Source organism: Salminus brasiliensis, chromosome 6 (genome assembly GCF_030463535.1).
Source record: "Salminus brasiliensis chromosome 6, fSalBra1.hap2, whole genome shotgun sequence".
Lineage (NCBI taxonomy): Eukaryota > Metazoa > Chordata > Actinopteri > Characiformes > Bryconidae > Salminus > Salminus brasiliensis.
In genome coordinates, this window is record NC_132883.1 from 43,484,055 (window position 1) to 43,502,500 (window position 18,446).

At 44.4% G+C, this 18,446-nt stretch overlaps 2 protein-coding genes across 2 annotated transcripts in view; both read left to right on the forward strand.

The window, feature by feature from the left end:
• ulk1a (unc-51 like autophagy activating kinase 1a) overlaps positions 1-9,035 on the forward strand; it is a 28,742-nt gene extending 19,707 nt beyond the window's left edge. Inside the window, exons 18-28 of the mRNA XM_072682505.1 lie at positions 56-118; positions 660-781; positions 1,733-1,893; positions 2,016-2,128; positions 2,278-2,403; positions 3,111-3,274; positions 3,363-3,538; positions 4,654-4,772; positions 5,075-5,232; positions 6,057-6,192; positions 7,200-9,035. Coding sequence (XP_072538606.1) covers positions 56-118; positions 660-781; positions 1,733-1,893; positions 2,016-2,128; positions 2,278-2,403; positions 3,111-3,274; positions 3,363-3,538; positions 4,654-4,772; positions 5,075-5,232; positions 6,057-6,192; positions 7,200-7,255 — 1,394 coding nt within the window. The 3' untranslated portion in view covers positions 7,256-9,035. The remainder of the gene's footprint in view (positions 1-55; positions 119-659; positions 782-1,732; positions 1,894-2,015; positions 2,129-2,277; positions 2,404-3,110; positions 3,275-3,362; positions 3,539-4,653; positions 4,773-5,074; positions 5,233-6,056; positions 6,193-7,199) is intronic.
• A 1,080-nt stretch (positions 9,036-10,115) lies between these two features.
• The window catches only part of ep400 (E1A binding protein p400), a 37,768-nt gene continuing 29,437 nt past the window's right edge, over positions 10,116-18,446 (forward strand). Inside the window, 5 exon segments of the mRNA XM_072682506.1 lie at positions 10,116-10,284; positions 14,468-15,822; positions 17,253-17,360; positions 17,645-17,729; positions 18,074-18,193. Of these exon segments, the coding sequence (XP_072538607.1) occupies positions 14,500-15,822; positions 17,253-17,360; positions 17,645-17,729; positions 18,074-18,193 (1,636 nt within the window). The 5' untranslated portion in view covers positions 10,116-10,284; positions 14,468-14,499.

An 18,446-nucleotide genomic window follows, 5' to 3' on the forward strand; every position in this document is an offset into this window, starting at 1 on the left:
GCAAGATAACATGAGATGTTTAGCATGATGTTTGTGATGTTGTTGATCTTGTCAGTGGGAACTATACCAGAGATGCCTGACCAGCCTGAGCCACAGTGCAGCAGAACAGGTCTGCAGGGTGAGTGACTCTCTTCTACCTACCTTCTACATGGTTTTACAGTACACTGCTTTAAAAAGGCATTAAACTGCAGGCTTTATCATTCAAATTACTCAGTTTTATTATTTTAGCATCATTAATATTGAGATTTAAGGCATATTAATCAGATATAATCATTTGTTATTAACTACAACATTAAGACTAAGATTAACGGTCTTTATCACCAGACTTCCACCTCCTCATTAAACCTGTCTGTGGCAGTGAACACAGACACACTCACACCGGGGAGTAGGACAGTGAGTACACATACCCCTGGAAGGGTGGGCAGATACCACAACTGGAGTTGAGTAAGGGGTTAGGTTCCTTACTTAGGGGCACCTCAGTTGTGAGTTTTAAAGGGAGGAACAATTGCTGGATTGAACTGGTGACATTCCACTGCAGTAACCTTTAGGCTACGGCTGCCCCCTTCCTCCCAAAAAAAAGGCGTATTTAAAAGGAGGATTATTCATCTCTAAGATGTTGTGCTCACCCCTCTCTCTCTCTCTCTCTCTCTCTCTCTCAGACATGTTCTTCCACCAGCAGAGTCCTGTCTCTCCACCCTTCTCTGAACTTGGTGCCATGGAAACAACCTTGAACCCTAGATATACGACCCTCCGTCACACTTCAGATACCACAGTACACCGGGTCAGTCCCTAAGCTTACAGAACTGTACTGCTCACAACACGACAGTACACTAGGGGGGCATACTCATGCTTGAGAAGCCAGGCACCCTTCAGCTGGCTGCATCCTCGGTGCACTGGTATTATACCATAATTCCAACGTTAAGAAGGATGTTCAGACTTAATTAACTGTTCTTGTTATTACATGTAGACACTTATATATATAGTAGATGTTATTACATATATACCTTTAAATATGTATATGATACATATAGTAGATGCTATTACATATAGGCCCTTAAATATATATATAATACATATAGTAGATGTTATTACATATAGGCCCTTAAATATATATATAATACATATAGTAGATGATATTACATATAGGCCCTTAAATATATATATAATACATATAGTAGATGCTATTACATATAGGCCCTTAAATATATATATAATACATATAGTAGATGTTATTACGTATAGGCCTTTAAATATATATATATATATATATATATATATATATATATATATATATATATATATAGTAGATGCTGTTACATGTAGGCCCTTGAATATATAATACATATAGTAGATGTTATTACTTATAGGCTTTTAAATATATATATAATACATATAGTAGATGTTATTACATACAGGCCCTTAAATACAAAGCAAATGTTAATTTCCCTAAACACATTGCCTATAAATAGTAAAGCCAGAGAAACTGATCCTGTAGGGTGGTCTCTTCATTTTTTCCATGTATATATAATACATATGGGACATGTTATTACATAAAGGAAATATAAATATTTATACATGGTGCTGTCATAAACAGAGGTAATGCTTTGTTAAGAAGAGAAAGCGCTTTTTTTAACACTGCTTAAAGAAGCTGACAGAACGCCTGTTGCATTTAGCGAATTGCAACATGATTGCCACACTTGTCTGAACTCACTGTGTGTTTCCTGTGTCTCAGTGGGAGCTGGGCAGACGAGCCAGCTGCCCTCAGACTCCGTGCCCTGCACTGGAGCCAGCGCTTGGGCCAGGTCTGGGCCGCACCAAGACAATGCCAGACCTCCAGGAGGGCTGTGTACCCACCAGCAATCTCTTGGAGAGGAGGAGAGGATCTGTGAAAAGGTACAGGCACAGTTTTCCCTCTAGCCTCTTAAACGGCAGACGTTTGTATGAGGCTCCACAGTTTCAACCCTCTACTGTAAAAGTGTTGATAATGCTTTTTGTCTTGTTTATTTGTTTGTTAGGTCATTGAGCACAGGCCGGCTGTCAGACATGCTGCTGAAAGCTGTGTTTGGAGCTCAGCTGGACAGAGGGAGCTGTGAAGGGTTGAATACAGAGAGGCCTATGGACATTGCAGGTGCTCACAAAAGCCCCAGCTTATACAATAATATTTAGCTTCAGTGCTGAGCATAACATGGGAAAGCTCCCTATATAAACTCATGAACCAGTGTGGGATCTCCTGTTTACAAATATGTTTTGTCGTCTCTCTGCTTTTTGCTCTTTCAGCGCCCCCTGGTGGTGTAGGATATGTGGAGAAAGGCTCAGGAAGCCCTGCTCCAGTGCTCTTCACTTTAGGCTCTCCTCCTTACGGACACACTCCTCCTCTGGACACTAAACACAGACGCTACTCAGGTGAGAGGACTGAAGACCCCGAAAGTGATGAATACAGCTGTAGATGAGCTGCATAACAAAACAATGTTAATATGAGAAATGATTCCAAACTTGTGAACAGCAAGTTATGGAACATGTACAGTATAGAGCAATGTGAAAAAAAAGTAGGACAGCCTCTTTGTCTTTTGAACATAAACTATATGTCCACATATTTGTGGACGCCCCTTCTAATGAATGCATGTAACTACTTTAAGCTGCACCCATTGCAAATGCACACACACGGCTTGTCTAGTGCCTGTAGAGAAGTGCTGCCAATAGAATAGGAAGCAGATACAGTAAACATGAACCTATTGGCACCATGCTGCCTAATGCCAGGCGTGGGTTATATGGGTATACAGGCCCCTAGCATTGAGCTGTAGAGCAGTGGAAGGAACTGTGATCTGGAATGATGCGTAGGGAAGTTGGGGATGAGGTGGGGAGTCAGGGGTGAGATGGGGTGTTGATCATGGAACATCTTGACCTCATCAACACCAAAAATTAGTAGAAAGCTTTCCCTGGACAGTAGAGAAACCTTGACTTCGGAAGAAACAATAAATTGTCAGGTGTCCAAATACTTTTGTCCATATAGTGTACACAAGTATTGGTATAAAATATGTGTATGTAAAATGTACAGAATATCTACTGTAAATGTACCGTGCTAACACTATGTACATTATTGCTTGTTTAAGTGAGCTCCAGTCCTGTTAGCCCTGGCTGGACCTGCGGCCACTTCCACAAAACCTACAACTCGCCAGACAACCAGCGCTACGGTTATACAGACCCCATAGCGGCTAATCTGCCTGGAGGTGTGGCCTTTGTGCCCCCTGAGCTTCCGGAGGAGACACTGATGGAGGTAACAGGCTGTGCTTTCAGCTCTGAAAAGGCTGCATACCAAATGTCCCAGAGAAACTGACCTAACCCCTCTCCCTGTCCTACCACAGCAGGGTCACACAGACATGCTGGCCCGCCTGCGCTTCACTCTGGCCTTCGTCCACTGCGTGATAGAGGTGGCTGCCGCGAAGGACAGTGGGATTGAGCGGAGTGAGACTCCAGATGCTTCCTTTCTGGAGCAGAGTCTGGTGGCCGACCAGATAAGCCAGCTGAGCCGAGAGTGGAGGTGAGAGATCAGCACCCACCTGAAATACCATAGCAACCACCTTGCAACACTATAGCACTGATCTAACAACCACTTAAAAATCTCCTGGGAAATTGTAGCAACCACCTGGCATATGATGGCAACTGCAAAGCAACCACCTAGGAGCCATTTAGCAACAGTATAGCGACCCCCTAGAAATACCATCGCAACCACCTGAAGTACAGTAGTAACCACCTGAGAGACTATAGCAGCACCCTAGCGACCACTTAGCAACATCATAGCACCTGCCTGAAATACTATAGCAATCACCTTGCAACACTTCAGCACTCATCTAGCAACCACTTAACAGCATCATAACAACCACATACCAACTACACAAAGCAACACCATATCAATCTCCTGGGAAATCATAGCGACCACCTGGGATACCATAGCAGCTGCACAGCAACCATATAGCAGACACTTACAAACAGAATGGCAACCCAGATGCAACACCATAGAAACCACCTGAAACACAATAGTAACCACCTGGGAGGCCATCTTGCAACACTATAGCATTCATCTAACACCCACTTAGCAACACTGTAGGAACCACCCAACAACCATTAAGCAATCTTCTGGGAAATCATAGCAACCACCTGGGATATGATAGCAACTGCCTAGGGGGCATTTAATAGCAGCATAGCAACACTAAAGCACTAAACCACCTGAAAGGCCATATCAGCACCCTATATAGCTATAGCAACCACATGGGATACCATAGGAACCACCTATAACAACCACCTACCAACCACTTAGCAATCCCCTGGGAAATAATAGCAACCACCTGGGACACCAAAGCAGCTGCACAGCATCCACCTAGCAGGCACTTAGCAACAGCATGGCAACCCACTGGCAACACCACAGCAATCACCTGGGATACCTCAGAAGCCACCTAGCAACCACAAAAGACTCCATAGCAACCATCTAGCAAAAACATACTGCAACTTACTGCAGAGTACAGAAGTGTATTTGATATGATCTTCAGAGGTGATGCACTTGTATTTACTTATAGATACACTCACACACACTTACACACACACATGCTAACACACACACATGCTAACACAGGAACTTTGTTTTGTGTGTGTGTTTAGTTCTGCGGAGCAGCTGGTCTTGTATATGAAGTGTGCTGAGCTGTTGTCCACTGCCTTGCATAGAGCGATGGAGGCGATTAAGCAGGAAAAGCTCTACCCCTCAGCATCCGTTAAACAGGGTAAGACCCCCAGCTGTAGAGCCGCACTCACTACAACTAGGAAGCATATGATGATGACGATGATGATGATGGTGATTATGATGCTTCGTCTAGTGACCCATTTTACAGGCTAATAGGCTAATTTAGAGCTCTCAGCATTTGCAGTTTAGCTGCAGGAGACTGAAGGGCAGACATTCTCAGGCACTGACTGTGATACTGAGAGCATGTTTAATGCTGTAATGATGCTGCTCTAGCTGTTTTGAGATGTTCTTGATATCTGTTCATTTTGCTGTGTGTGTGTGTGTGTGTGTGTGTGTGTGTAGTGGTGCGTAAGCTGAACGAGATGTATAAGGACTGCGTGTCGCTGTGCCGCTCTCTCACTGCGAGGCTCCAGCTCTTCTTCAGCACCAAGCAGAAGCTGATGGACCGATTCAATAACATCACTGCTGAGAAAATCATTTACTCACACACTGTCCAAATGGTACGTACACATACACACCCCTATACACACCCACAAGTCTACCACCCTGCCAAAGTCATATCGGTATATTATGACCACCCCTGGTTTGGAATGAACTCTGCACAGGACGTCACGCATGCCATGTGACTGCAGGGTCTGCTGCACATATGAATAGGCGAACACACCACTGACATCCAAAAGGGCATGATAAGGGCGAGGGTGGTAGCATCTGGTAGCATCCAAGAGTGGTAATTCCCACTATGTGGTTGGTGGTCATAATATTCTGATATGCATATATAAACTGTATATACTGTACAACCTCCAGATCTCATCAGAACAGATAAAGCAGGTGAACATTAATCCAGTAAAAAGGAGTAAGAGCTTTTCATTCTGAAGAAAGAAAGTAGTGAGATCTTGTCGGTGAGCTAGTCTGAAGAACAGAGCTCGGTTCCTCCAGGTTTCTCCTGAATGCCCCCAGTCCAGCCAGCACAGCGTGGAGGATGTGTTTAACTCCATCAGCAGCAGCAGCTGCAGCAGCAGCTCACCTGATTTACCATCATTAAGCCCTGATTTACCACCAAACCAGGTGTTGATCTGAGGAGAACTCTAAATAATACTAGACTCCATGGGAGAGGAGAACTTTGGAGATGTTCTAATGATAATGATTAGATCCACCACCACTTTCTGTAGGAATGTTTATTCTAATATCAGTGTGTTACTGAGCAGTTAATCACGTATGGCCTAGATAGGCAGCTATTCAACAGTACTGTAAATCAAACCTTTTTTAGAGGTTCATACCAGTAGCAGTGTCTCCTGAACCTCCTGCATTCCTCATATGTTCTCAGGTCCAGGCTGCTGCTCTGGATGAAATGTTCCACCACGGCGAGGCCTCGGCTCAGCGCTATCAGAAAGCCCTGCTGCTGATGGAGGGCCTGTCTCTGATCATTACAGAGAGATCAGACCTCAACAACATCAACAAATGTGAGTGTTTCACTGCTGTTCAAAAGTTTGGAATCAATTGTCTTGTTGATAATTGATTCAGAATAATGTACCAGAGTTGTCTAGATTTGATTGCATTCAGCCACACTAGAGTATCAGTAAGGTCACACACTTTATACTTTATACTGCTCATGTTGGAGTAACTGTGTCTTCTGACCAGGAAAGGCTTTCTATTAGATTCTATTAAATATTGCATTTGGCATTTGCCATTGCTGTGAGGATATGATTGCATTCAGCAACAGAAGTGTTAGTGAGGTCAGGATGTTGGATGATGATCACCACCCCACCTTATCATCCCCAACTCATTAACTCATCCCAAAAATATTGGATGGAGCACAGTTCTTCCACTGCTTCTCAATGCTGGGGGGCTTTATACCCCACTAAGGTGAACATATATTGGGCATGGTCACATTGGGCTCATGCATAGCTCCTCCAGAGCATCGCACCAGTGGAGATCATCCAAGATGTTCTTCCAGGTGGTTAAAAGGGAGGAGCCTGAAATGTCTCTCTATCCTTGGTAATGCTTCCTCAGGCAGCTTTTATAATAGAGAGTGCCCTGTCATGGACATAAATGTTTGTGGACACCCCTTCTAATGAATGCATGCACCCATTGCTGACACAGATGTGACACAGCATGTCTAGTCCCGGTAGGAAGTACTGCCAATAGAATAGGACTCTCTGGAGCAGATAAATAAACATGAACCTATTGGCCCGATGCTGCCTAATGCCAGGCGTGGGCTAGAGGGGTATAAAGCCCCCAGCATTGGGAAGCTGGGGAGCAGTGCAAGAACAGCGCCGTTCAGTGTTCTCTGGAATTATGGATGGTGGTAGAGCTCCATCCAGTAGTTTTGGGATGAGTTGAGGAGTATGAGTTAAGTTGGGGGGGTGATCATCATCCAACATCCTGACCTCACTAATGCTCTTAGTGCTGAATGCAGTCACATCTTCTAATAATGTGTGTGTGTGTGTGTGTGTGTGTGCGTCTACAGGTAAGCAGTGTATCGAGCGCCGACTCTTCTCGCTTCAGCCTGGACTGTGTGCCTGATCCCCACTAGACTTCTCTTCTGTATTTGCTCGTTACCCTCGTTTCAGGAGGATCTTCAAGTCACAATATGAACAGATGGATGAAGCGACTGCTCTCTCACTCTCTCTCTCTCTCTCTCTCTCGTTCTTTGGATCTGCTGCCTTGGCTGATTTACTCACATGCTGAAGGGGCCTCATGCTCAAGCCAAATACAGCCATGTGTGACTTCACCAACAAGTCCTTAGTGGAGAGAGCTTTTGGAAAACCTGCTTTAAGGACTAATAGTGATTCAAACATTAGCATGTAAACCTAGTATTCTCTGACATGTTTGGTGCTGCCTGAGGAGTCCAGTCTGCCCCGCTTGTTTGTCTTCTGAGAAGTACTTTGACTGGAAAGCATCTGCATTACCTATAAATGTAGAACCTCAGTTATGTTCGGAAGAAAACACTGGAGGAACTGTGAGAAGTTCTACATTGGTAGGCAGTCTTGCTCTAAAAAACATCAAGCAGAAGGACTCCCTTTATATCTTCTGAAGCATGTATTTGCATGATCCTTGGGGGTGAGGGGGGGGGTTCATGGCGACATACAGTTCTGTGCAGAAGATTTAGATTAGACAGAATTGAAAAAGCTGCAAAAGCTTCATTAGAACATCTCCAAAGTTCTCCTCATGGAGTCTAGTATTATTTAAGGTTCTCTTGGTTTGGTAAATCAGGGCTTAATGATGGTAAATCAGGTGAGCTGCTGCAGCTGCTGCTGCTGATGGAGTTGAACACTTCCTCCACGCTGTGCTGGCTGGACTGGGGGGCGTCCAGGAGAAACCTGGAGGAACCGAGCTCTGTTCTTCAGACTAGCTCACCGACAAGATCTCACTACTTTCTTTCTTCAGAATGAAAAGCTCTTACTCCTTTTTACTGGATTTATGTTCACCTGCTTTATCTATTCTGAGGAGATCTGGAGCTTCTACAGTAAAAACTCTCTCACTGCTGAGAGACGGGGTTTAAATAATGGGATTAGGGGCCTAAACGCTCTGCACAGTGCTGTATGAGGACTTACAGGGAACGTATTGGTTTTTAAACTGCTGTTTGGGTTGAGTTGTGTTGTGAAAGGTTAGACGGGTCACGTGGTGTCAGTGTTACACAGAACAAGTTGTAGCCTACACTTCTATTAACTAACTGATAGACCAAGCAAAAGCACATTTTCGCAGACCCACTGTTCTGAATGTTTGGGTGGTCTGTTAATACTATGTAAGAAATGGAAACAATACTTGATGCTTGTTGTTGGATATTTGAGTACTTTGAGAATTCAGCTACTGTACCTTTATTATGTGTATGTACAATGAAGCACTTTATAACTGACTATGCTTGCTGTCCACTGTAGTGTCTTTCCCCCCCGCTCTGTATTTAATTTATATTCAGTTGTAAGCGATATCTTTCAACGCAAGGCTCGTCTTTTAGCTCATCTGGAATTCGCTGCTTTAGTTTGACTCTGTCACGGATCAAGTCTACGTGTCTTTATTTCCTTGATTGACTTTTGTTTACGTCTGTGTGAGGAGTGGCCTTATGTATGCACAGAAAAATGCACACAAAACTTTATAAACTGATAGAAAGTTTATATAGCTTTTTTTTTGTATATGTGATGTTACAGTTTGTTGTTGCGTGTGTCCATACTTGTCTTTTGTCCATGACGAAAACCCCAAAAAGTCAATTATAAGCTTGTTGTGTGTGTGTGTTTGTGTGTGTGTGTTTGTGTGTGTGTGTGTGTGTGTGTGTGTGTGTGCTCAAAATAAATCAATTTTTACCTGCGTTTAAGTATGATTTTTATAATAAACCTGTCATATTATGCAGCATCTTTTATAATTGCTTGATATATTCATATATGTATTGTATAGATTATGTTTAAGCTATATAACTGCTGGATAAATGGCTACTACAGCTATACAAAGGTAAAGGTGCGCGTATTTGTCACTGTACACAGCGAAATGTGTCATTTTACCCATCTGTGGTAGTGAACACACACAAGTAAACTAGGGGCAGTGAACACACACACCCTGAGAGCGGTGGGTAATCATCTCCAGCCGCCCGGGGAGCAGAGAGAGTGAAGGGCCTTGCTCAAGGGCCCAACAGTGGCAGCTTGCCGAGCCCGGGTATCAAACCCACAACCCTGTCATCAATAGCCCGGAGCTCTAACCACCACTTAAATATACTTAAAAGGAAAGATAGGGGAAACTACATATGTGCAGTTATACTTTCATTTATTATATTTTTTGTATGGATTGTCTTTGCTGCTTGCAGACTGGTTGCAATGTTATAACAGTTATATCCCTTACTTATAAAATTGATTAGCAATAAATGACAATACTTTTTTTTTATTATACATTATTAAAACAACACACAACTTTCTTTGAACAGAGATACAAAAAAAGGCAGATTAAAAATGATATCATTTATAAAACTTTTTTTTTTTTACCTGGCCTTCAAGTGTGACTTTATTACTCCTAAAATTATTATAGTATATATATTCAGAATTGCATTACTTTTAAAGCAATATATCCTTTATTGTTGCTATTTACCATATTGATTATTTATTAATTTAGCATTATTATTATTATTTATACGCACAAAGCTCACTTACTACATCTCTAAAAATAGTCCTAAAACGTACCGACTTTATGAGGCTGGTGGAATAATTAATATTAATAATGTAAAAACTCGTAAAAGACTTTTATACTTCTTGTGTTTTGTATGTGACCGTACAGCTCGGGTATTCCCGTATCTCATTGGTTATCGCCTTCGTTTCTGCGTTCGCTGATTGGTTTGTGCTCATGTCGGTCAAACGAGAAGTCCCGCCCCCACTGACTGAGTTCATCCGGGTAGCCGGAGAAGAATGAGCGAAAAACAGTTAGCATGAGGCTAACGGGTCGATTACCTCAGGAGAATTACTCGGATTTCAGCGCGTTTTTAACGATTATACCGCGTAGTTTTATTGTTTTGGGCGTTTATACGTTACAGGGACGTTTCGGTAGATGTTATTCGCCGCAGGTCTGTGCTGAATGTGAGTATGGGTGGATAATGGGTGTTCGCTGGGGCTGTTTTGAAGCAGCGAGCGCGAGGCGACGGCGCTCTGCGCTGCTCGGAGCCGCGGGGAAGCACAGCGGAGCTCCGGGGTGTAAAAACCCGCATTCGGGCTTTTGTTTATTCGGGCGAGGAACATTGGGTCCAAAAGCAGGAGTGAGAGCCGGGGTTTGAGTCTAGGTATCGGGCTGGTCCCGTACAGGCCTCTTGTTAGCTCTCTGGCTAACGCTACACTCCGGGCCTTGAAGGCGGAGTGGCTGCGCTGCGATCCGGAGACGAGGGGCTGAGAGCGGGCGCTGTGTGGAGCCTCAGCCGCTCACTCCCCCCCCCCCGGTACACCCGGTACACCCGGAGACGGGCTGATCTAGGAGGGCGAGCTTGGTCTGGAGCTGGTGATGAGACCCCCGGGCAGGACCACACGGGGCAGGGCTGTCGCTGTAGGGCAGAGAGATTATAGAGGAGGAACAATATTCAGACACCAAAACCCTCCAGATCTCAGCTTATCTGGAGTGATCTGGGGTAGTTGGAGTGATCTGGGGTAGTTGGAGAGATCTGGGGTAGTTGGAGAGATCTGGGGTAGCTGGAGTGATCTGGTGTAGTTGGAGTGATCTGGTGTAGTTGGAGAGATCTGGGGTAGCTGGAGTGATCTGGTGTAGTTGGAGTGATCTGGTGTAGTTGGAGAGATCTGGGGTAGCTGGAGAGATCTGGGGTAGCTGGAGAGATCTGGGGTAGCTGGAGAGATCTGGGGTAGCTGGAGTGATCTGGGGTAGCTGGAGAGATCTGGTGTAGTTGGAGAGATCTGGGGTAGCTGGAGTGATCTGGTGTAGTTGGAGTGATCTGGTGTAGTTGGAGAGATCTGGGGTAGCTGGAGAGATCTGGGGTAGCTGGAGAGATCTGGGGTAGCTGGAGTGATCTGGGGTAGCTGGAGAGATCTGGTGTAGTTGGAGAGATCTGGGGTAGCTGGAGAGATCTGGGGTAGTTGGAGTGATCTGGGGTAGTTGGAGAGATCTGGGGTAGTTGGAGTGATCTGGGGTAGTTGGAGTGATCTGGTGTACTTGGAGTGATCTGGTGTAGCTGGAGTGATCTGGTGTAGTTGGAGTGATCTGGGGTAGCTGGAGAGATCTGGGGTAGCTGGAGTGATCTGGGGTAGCTGGAGAGATCTGGGGTAGCTGGAGAGATCTGGGGTAGCTGGAGAGATCTGGGGTAGCTGGAGAGATCTGGGGTAGCTGGAGTGATCTGGTGTAGTTGGAGTGATCTGGTGTAGTTGGAGAGATCTGGGGTAGCTGGAGAGATCTGGGGTAGCTGGAGAGATCTGGGGTAGCTGGAGTGATCTGGGGTAGCTGGAGAGATCTGGGGTAGCTGGAGAGATCTGGGGTAGTTGGAGTGATCTGGGGTAGTTGGAGTGATCTGGGGTACTTGGAGTGATCTGGTGTACTTGGAGTGATCTGGTGTACTTGGAGTGATCTGGGGTAGTTGGAGTGATCTGGTGTACTTGGAGAGATCTGGGGTAGCTGGAGTGATCTGGGGTAGCTGGAGTGATCTGGGGTAGCTGGAGTGATCAGGGGTAGCTGGAGAGATCTGGTGTAGTTGGAGAGATCTGGTGTAGTTGGAGTGATCTGGGGTAGCTGGAGTGATCTGGGGTAGCTGGAGAGATCTGGTGTAGTTGGAGAGATCTGGGGTAGCTGGAGAGATCTGGGGTAGTTGGAGTGATCTGGGGTAGTTGGAGTGATCTGGGGTAGTTGGAGAGATCTGGTGTACTTGGAGAGATCTGGGGTACTTGGAGAGATCTGGGGTACTTGGAGAGATCTGGTGTAGTTGGAGAGATCTGGTGTAGTTGGAGAGATCTGGTGTAGTTGGAGAGATCTGGTGTACTTGGAGTGATCTGGGGTAGCTGGAGAGATCTGGGGTAGCTGGAGAGATCTGGGGTAGCTGGAGTGATCTGGGGTAGCTGGAGTGATCTGGGGTAGCTGGAGAGATCTGGGGTAGCTGGAGTGATCTGGGGTAGCTGGAGTGATCTGGGGTAGCTGGAGTGATCTGGGGTAGTTGGGTGAGCGGATTGTTTAGTTGATTGTTGGATCCATATGTTGTTGGATCATTTGAATAAATTAAAAATACTGTTAATTACATTGAGGGAACAGTTTGTTCCGCTGAGGGATTGTTTTATTACTGTTTTTATTAAAATGGGGCGAATAATTCATTAAATTGGGGGAACGAGTTTTTATTAAATTGAGGGAATTAACTGTTAAAATTAAAGGAACGACTTTTATTAAATGAAAGGGAAGGCCTGTCATTAAATTAAAGGAACGACTTATTAAATTGGGGGAACGAGTTTTATTAAATTGGGGGAATGTACTGTTAAAATTGGGGGAACGACTTTTATTAAATTGAGGGAACGAGTTTTATTAAATTAAGGGAATGTACTGTTAAAATTGGGGGAATGGGTTTTATTAAATTGGGGGAACGAGTTTTATTAAATTAAGGGAATGTACTGTTAAAATTGGGGGAACGAGTTTTATTAAATTAGGGGAACGAGTTTTATAAAATTGAGGGAATGTACTGTTAAAATTGGGGGAACGAGTTTTATTAAATTGGGGGAACGAGTTTTATTAAATTGAGGGAACGAGTTTTATTAAATTAAGGGAATGTACTGTTAAAATTGGGGGAACGAGTTTTATTAAATTGAGGGAACGAGTTTTATAAAATTGAGGGAATGTACTGTTAAAATTGGGGGAATGAGTTTTATTAAATTGGGGGAACGGGTTTTATTAAATTGGGGGAACGGGTTTTATTAAATTGGGGGAACGAGTTTTATTAAATTGAGGGAACGAGTTTTATTAAATTAAGGGAATGTACTGTTAAAATTGGGGGAACGAGTTTTATTAAATTGAGGGAACGAGTTTTATAAAATTGAGGGAATGTACTGTTAAAATTGGGGGAACGAGTTTTATTAAATTGGGGGAACGAGTTTTATTAAATTGGGGGAACGAGTTTTATTAAATTGGGGGAACGAGTTTTATTAAATTGAGGGAATGTACTGTTAAAATTGAGGGAACGAGTTTTATTAAATTGAGGGAACGAGTTTTATTAAATTAAGGGAATGTACTGTTAAAATTGAGGGAACGACTTTTATTAAATTGAGGGAACGAGTTTTATTAAATTGAGGGAATGTACTGTTAAAATTGAGGGAACGACTTTTATTAAATTGAGGGAACGAGTTTTATTAAATTGAGGGAATGACTTATTAAATTGAGGGAACGAGTTTTATTAAATTGAGGGAATGACTTATTAAATTGGGGGAACGAGTTTTATTAAATTAAGTCAACGAGTTTTATTAAATTGAGGGAACGAGTTTTATTAAATTGAGGGAATGTACTGTTAAAATTGAGGGAACGACTTTTATTTAATTAAGAGGAAGGCCTGTCATTAAATTGAGGGAAAGACTTATTAAGTTGAGGGAACGAGTTTCATTAAAATAAGGGAACGAGTTTCATTAAAATAAAGGAACGAGTTTCATTAAATTAAGGGAACGAGTTTCATTAAAATAAAGGAACGAGTTTCATTAAAATAAAGGAACGAGTTTCATTAAAATAAAGGAACAGCTTTTATTAAATTAAGGGAACGAGTTTTATTAAATTAAGGGAACGAGTTTTATTAAATTAAGGGAACGAGTTTTATTAAATTAAGGGAACGAGTTTTATTAAATTAAGGGAACGAGTTTCATTAAAATAAAGGAACGAGTTTCATTAAATATAGGGGACAGCTTTTATTAAATTAAGGGAACGAGTTTTATTAAATTAAGGGAACAGCTTTTATTAAATTAAGGGAACGAGTTTTATTAAATTAAGGGAAAAGCTTTTATTAAATTAAGGGACCGGATTGTTAAAAGTAAGAAAACAATTTACATGCCTTAATAGTTTATATGAATATCAATAATAATCTGAGAGTCAGTGAGTTGAAGTGTAAATGGAAATGTGTGTTTCTGTGGGTTTCATAACTTAATAGCATAAAGGGATGGCATGTATCTGTAGGTCAGTGGATTGTGCTACTGTGTGCGTTTGAGTTAAATCTGGGACTCAGTCCTGTAATGTGATGAAGGTCTGCTGAAGCGCAACATAAATGTTTACTTTATAACCTGTATCATTTTTCCTTCTTTTCCTTTGAAGTGTGCTGTTGTAATCACTAACAGTGCCGCGCAATGCACCATGGAGGAGGCCCACCAAATGTGCAGCGAAATCTTCAGAGATCCAAATCCCTCACAGGCTCTGAGGCTGAGGACCACCACCAACAGCAGCAACAGCACCAGCAGCAGACCATCACAGTTACCCAGCATCAGACAGCACCTGCCAATCATCCCCAGTCACCGGTGACCACCTTCGCCCCAGCAGCAAGCCCTTCAGCCCCGCAGTCTCCAAACTACCAGATCATCATGAGCCGAAGCCCCGTTACCGGACAGAACATGAACATCACTTTGCAGAACGTGGGGTCTATGGTTCCAGGGAACCAGCAGATCACACTGACCCCGCTGCCTCTTCAGAGTCCTGCATCCCCGAGCTTCCAGCACCAGGCTCCCCAGTGGAGGTTTGAACACGGATCTTCTTCATACATCCAAGTGACGTCGCCTCTGCCGCAGCCTCTGCAGCCCCAGAGTCCCACGCAGCACAGCCCAGTCCCCCTGCAGGCCGTCTCCAGGCCAGGTGCTCCAGGCACCGCTCTGGGCGTGTGTGGGCAAAGCCCTACTCGCTTCGTTGAGGCAGGTATCATGGTCCGACAGATCAACCTTGCCAGCCCTCCAGGAACTGGCCATTTTGTCTACCAAGAAAACCCAGGCTTGACCACAGCCGGAGCAGTGCAGCTGGCTTCTCCCGGGACGCCAGCATCCGTCAGGGAGAGACGCCTCTCTCAGCCGCATTCTCAGACCGGGGGCACCATCCACCACCTTGGCCCACAAAGCCCAGTGGCAACTGGGACGGCTCTGCCAACTCTGGGGAGCCCTGGTCACATCACCACCTCCAACCTGCCTCCGCAGATCAGCAGCATCATCCAGGGCCAGCTGCGGCCCATGATCTTCGAGAAGACCACCCAAGGCGTGGTAGCAGGCGTTGCTACATCCGCCACTGCCACTTTTGGCGTTCCGTCGGCCGTCCCTCCATCCAGTCCGTCTCGGAGCAGCACTTCTCAGGGGCTCCCGAACACTCCGCTCACCCCTACAGGGGTCTGCTCGGTCAAGAAGCTTCAGCCAAAGAAGCTGGAGGAGATAGCACCCCCCAATCCTGAAGTGGCTCGTCTGAGGAAGCAGTGTCTGGAGCACCACGAGAAGAAGATGGAGGGCCTGAAGGAGGTCTTCAAAGAGTACCTGATCGAGCTTTTCTTCTTGCAACACCTTCAAGGCAACATGATGGACTACCTGGCGTTCAAGAAGAAGCCGTGCGTACCCCTCTTCACCTATCTGAGGCAAAATGATCTGGACATAGAGGATGAGGAGGAAGAGGAGGAGCAGTCGGAGGTGATCAATGATGAGGTAAAAGTCTTTTGATTAAATATTTTGCATGAATATTTGGATGGTTATTGGATATCTTTGTTGGAGGGCTTTTATTCTCTTCAGTCTGTTTACTAAGGGGATCTTTTAGAAGAGATTATATAAAAAAATAAGGCGAGGAGTGGTTCCTCACTATAGGGTTGCACAATATTGGGAAAACTGACATTGTAGTATTTTTTTATGCAGCATATATTGCAATATTAATAAAATCAATCAAAGTCAATGAGCCAACATGTCACGATATACTGGTCCAGCGGACTAAGCCGCTGTGACTATGATCAGAGGATCGTTGGTTTGAATCCCAGTCATTCTGCTAGCCATCGACAGCTGAAGCCCACGAGAGAGCACGGTTGGCCAGTCGCTCTCTCCAGGGTGGGCAGATGGTGCTTTCTATACAGGTATACGGCGCTTCCCTCCAGGTGCGTTGGTCGCCCAGTGATGCTGCATCAGCAGCAGTTCGAAAAATGAGCGGCTTGGCGGTGCACGCGGTGGAGGGAGTGTGTGTTGGTCCGCCCTTACTGGTGTCAGGGGGCATCGTGTGGGATAAGGGGGAGAGTATGTATGGGTTGGGTAATTGGTGGTCCAATTAAATTGGGGAGAAAATGGGTGAAAAGTGGAAGTTTGGATAAATAAGACAAGGCAAGACCCCCATATTCAACATTAGTGTAGGACACGGGTAGAATTTGGCTCTTCCTCTAACCCATCAGGGTTACACAGGGGATGGTGATGGACACACATGCCCAGAGGGAGGGTTAAGGGCCTTCCTCAAGCCCAGTTATCACACATATATCAGCACATTTTTCTTTTGCATCAAGCAGCAAAAATGTTTTAACACAGAATTAAATGTGACTGTTGCACTTGCCCACATTGTGATGGCGAAGCTGAAACGACTATATTGTGCAGCCCTACTTCCCTATGTTGGAGAACCTGTTGACAGTTCCTTATAATAATCATAATAATAATAATAATGTTAACAATTGATTTGTGCAGCACAGTGTTTCCTTTGTGTTTGAAGTAGACAGACTACATAGAACCCTTTATGATGGGGGTTATTTAGACGTTTGAGTAGAAGTGGACCAGACCGAACAGATATTTTATAAAGGGGGGATGTCAGCATGCCAATATGTGGCATAAATGCATTCAAAGGTCTGTCATGCTGTCTGTTTACTGCGGTCTCTTAGTGCTGCAAATTGGTCTTGGCTTTTTTTGGTTCCGTATTTCTGATAGACATGTGTCAGTGAGAAGAAGAAAGGCCTGTAGGTGAATGTACATCGTTATCAAGCAGCTTCTGCAAGAATGTAATTTTTAATCAGGGGGTGTTTTCTTGGGTTCAGTGAGCATAATCATGATGGCCCTGTTTTTGTCGAATTGAGGAATTACATGACCGTTACATCTGTTCCTATGACAACCAGGTGAAGGTAGTAACTGGAAAGGATGGCCAGACGGTGACGCCTGTTGCCATAGCCACCCAACTCCCACCCAACGTGTCGGCAGCGTTCTCTGCTCAACAGCAGTTCCAGGTGGGCCACCAGAGAGATGAATCTCTGGAAACATCAGTCTGGTGGCTCTTTCAAAAGCTTCCTCATATTCACCCTGTCTGTAAATGTGTAGTGATGGTGCTCTGCCAGTTAAACCAACCAATACTGTATTCACTTATACTGCATTGCTGAAGCCTCTAAACTGCTTAGAATTGTGGCAGCTGAGTAAGATTTGTCGCTGTGTGACTTTTAATGAGATGTTGTTTTTTTTATTGTCGTACTGCAGTTGTTTTAAACTCCCATCTTCCTTCTTTACAATTCCACAGGTTCACCCTGGAGCTGCAGGTGGCAGCATCTCCAATCCGGTGGACATGGAGGCCTTCAAAAGGCAGCAGGCCTTGGCGCAAGCAGGTAGAAAGGCGCTGACACAGGACCATTTATTTTCTCTCTTTTCCTTTTCCCCCTTTTTTTCTTTCCTTCATTTCCTTTTCCTCCTTAAATTTGCTTCTGCTTAATCGATATTCCGGCATCTTTTCCCAGCTCTGTGTGTTTGAAGCCTGAATTCCACAAAACGGGGAGCCATAGCTTCCTAATGTCTGACTGCTGGTCTGCAATCGTCATTGCTGTGTGCCAAGTGTTTTTAATATTTTCTTTTCGTTTTTCCGTTGTTTTTATTTTTGGTTTTCTTTTGTTCTTTAGTTTTTCTCTTCGTACTTTTTTTGCGTGTTGAGGGAATTGTGTGTTTTACATCCCAGATCAGGCTAAGAGGTCCCGGATCGAAGTGGGTCGCCATGGGATGATATTCCAGCATCCTGTTGTAGCTCCTTTAGGATCTCCTGGCGTTCCCCTCCAGCAGCTTATGCCGACAGCGCAAGGTAGGAGCGCCGCTGCGTCTCGGGCCAGTTCCACTCTTGTGTCCGATGTTTAGATGCTGCTGGAGGTCAGATTTTTACCCCCAGAGTGCCCAGAGACGACCATATTTGTCCAAAGCTGCGGTCCATTCACTGATCAACACACTTCAAGTTCAGCCTTTAGATCTCTCCAGATCTTTCTCTTTAAACCCAAGTGGGGCAGCTGGGCAGAAGATGCAGCTGAAGATGGAGCAGACCTAGTCTCTGAAAGGGACGA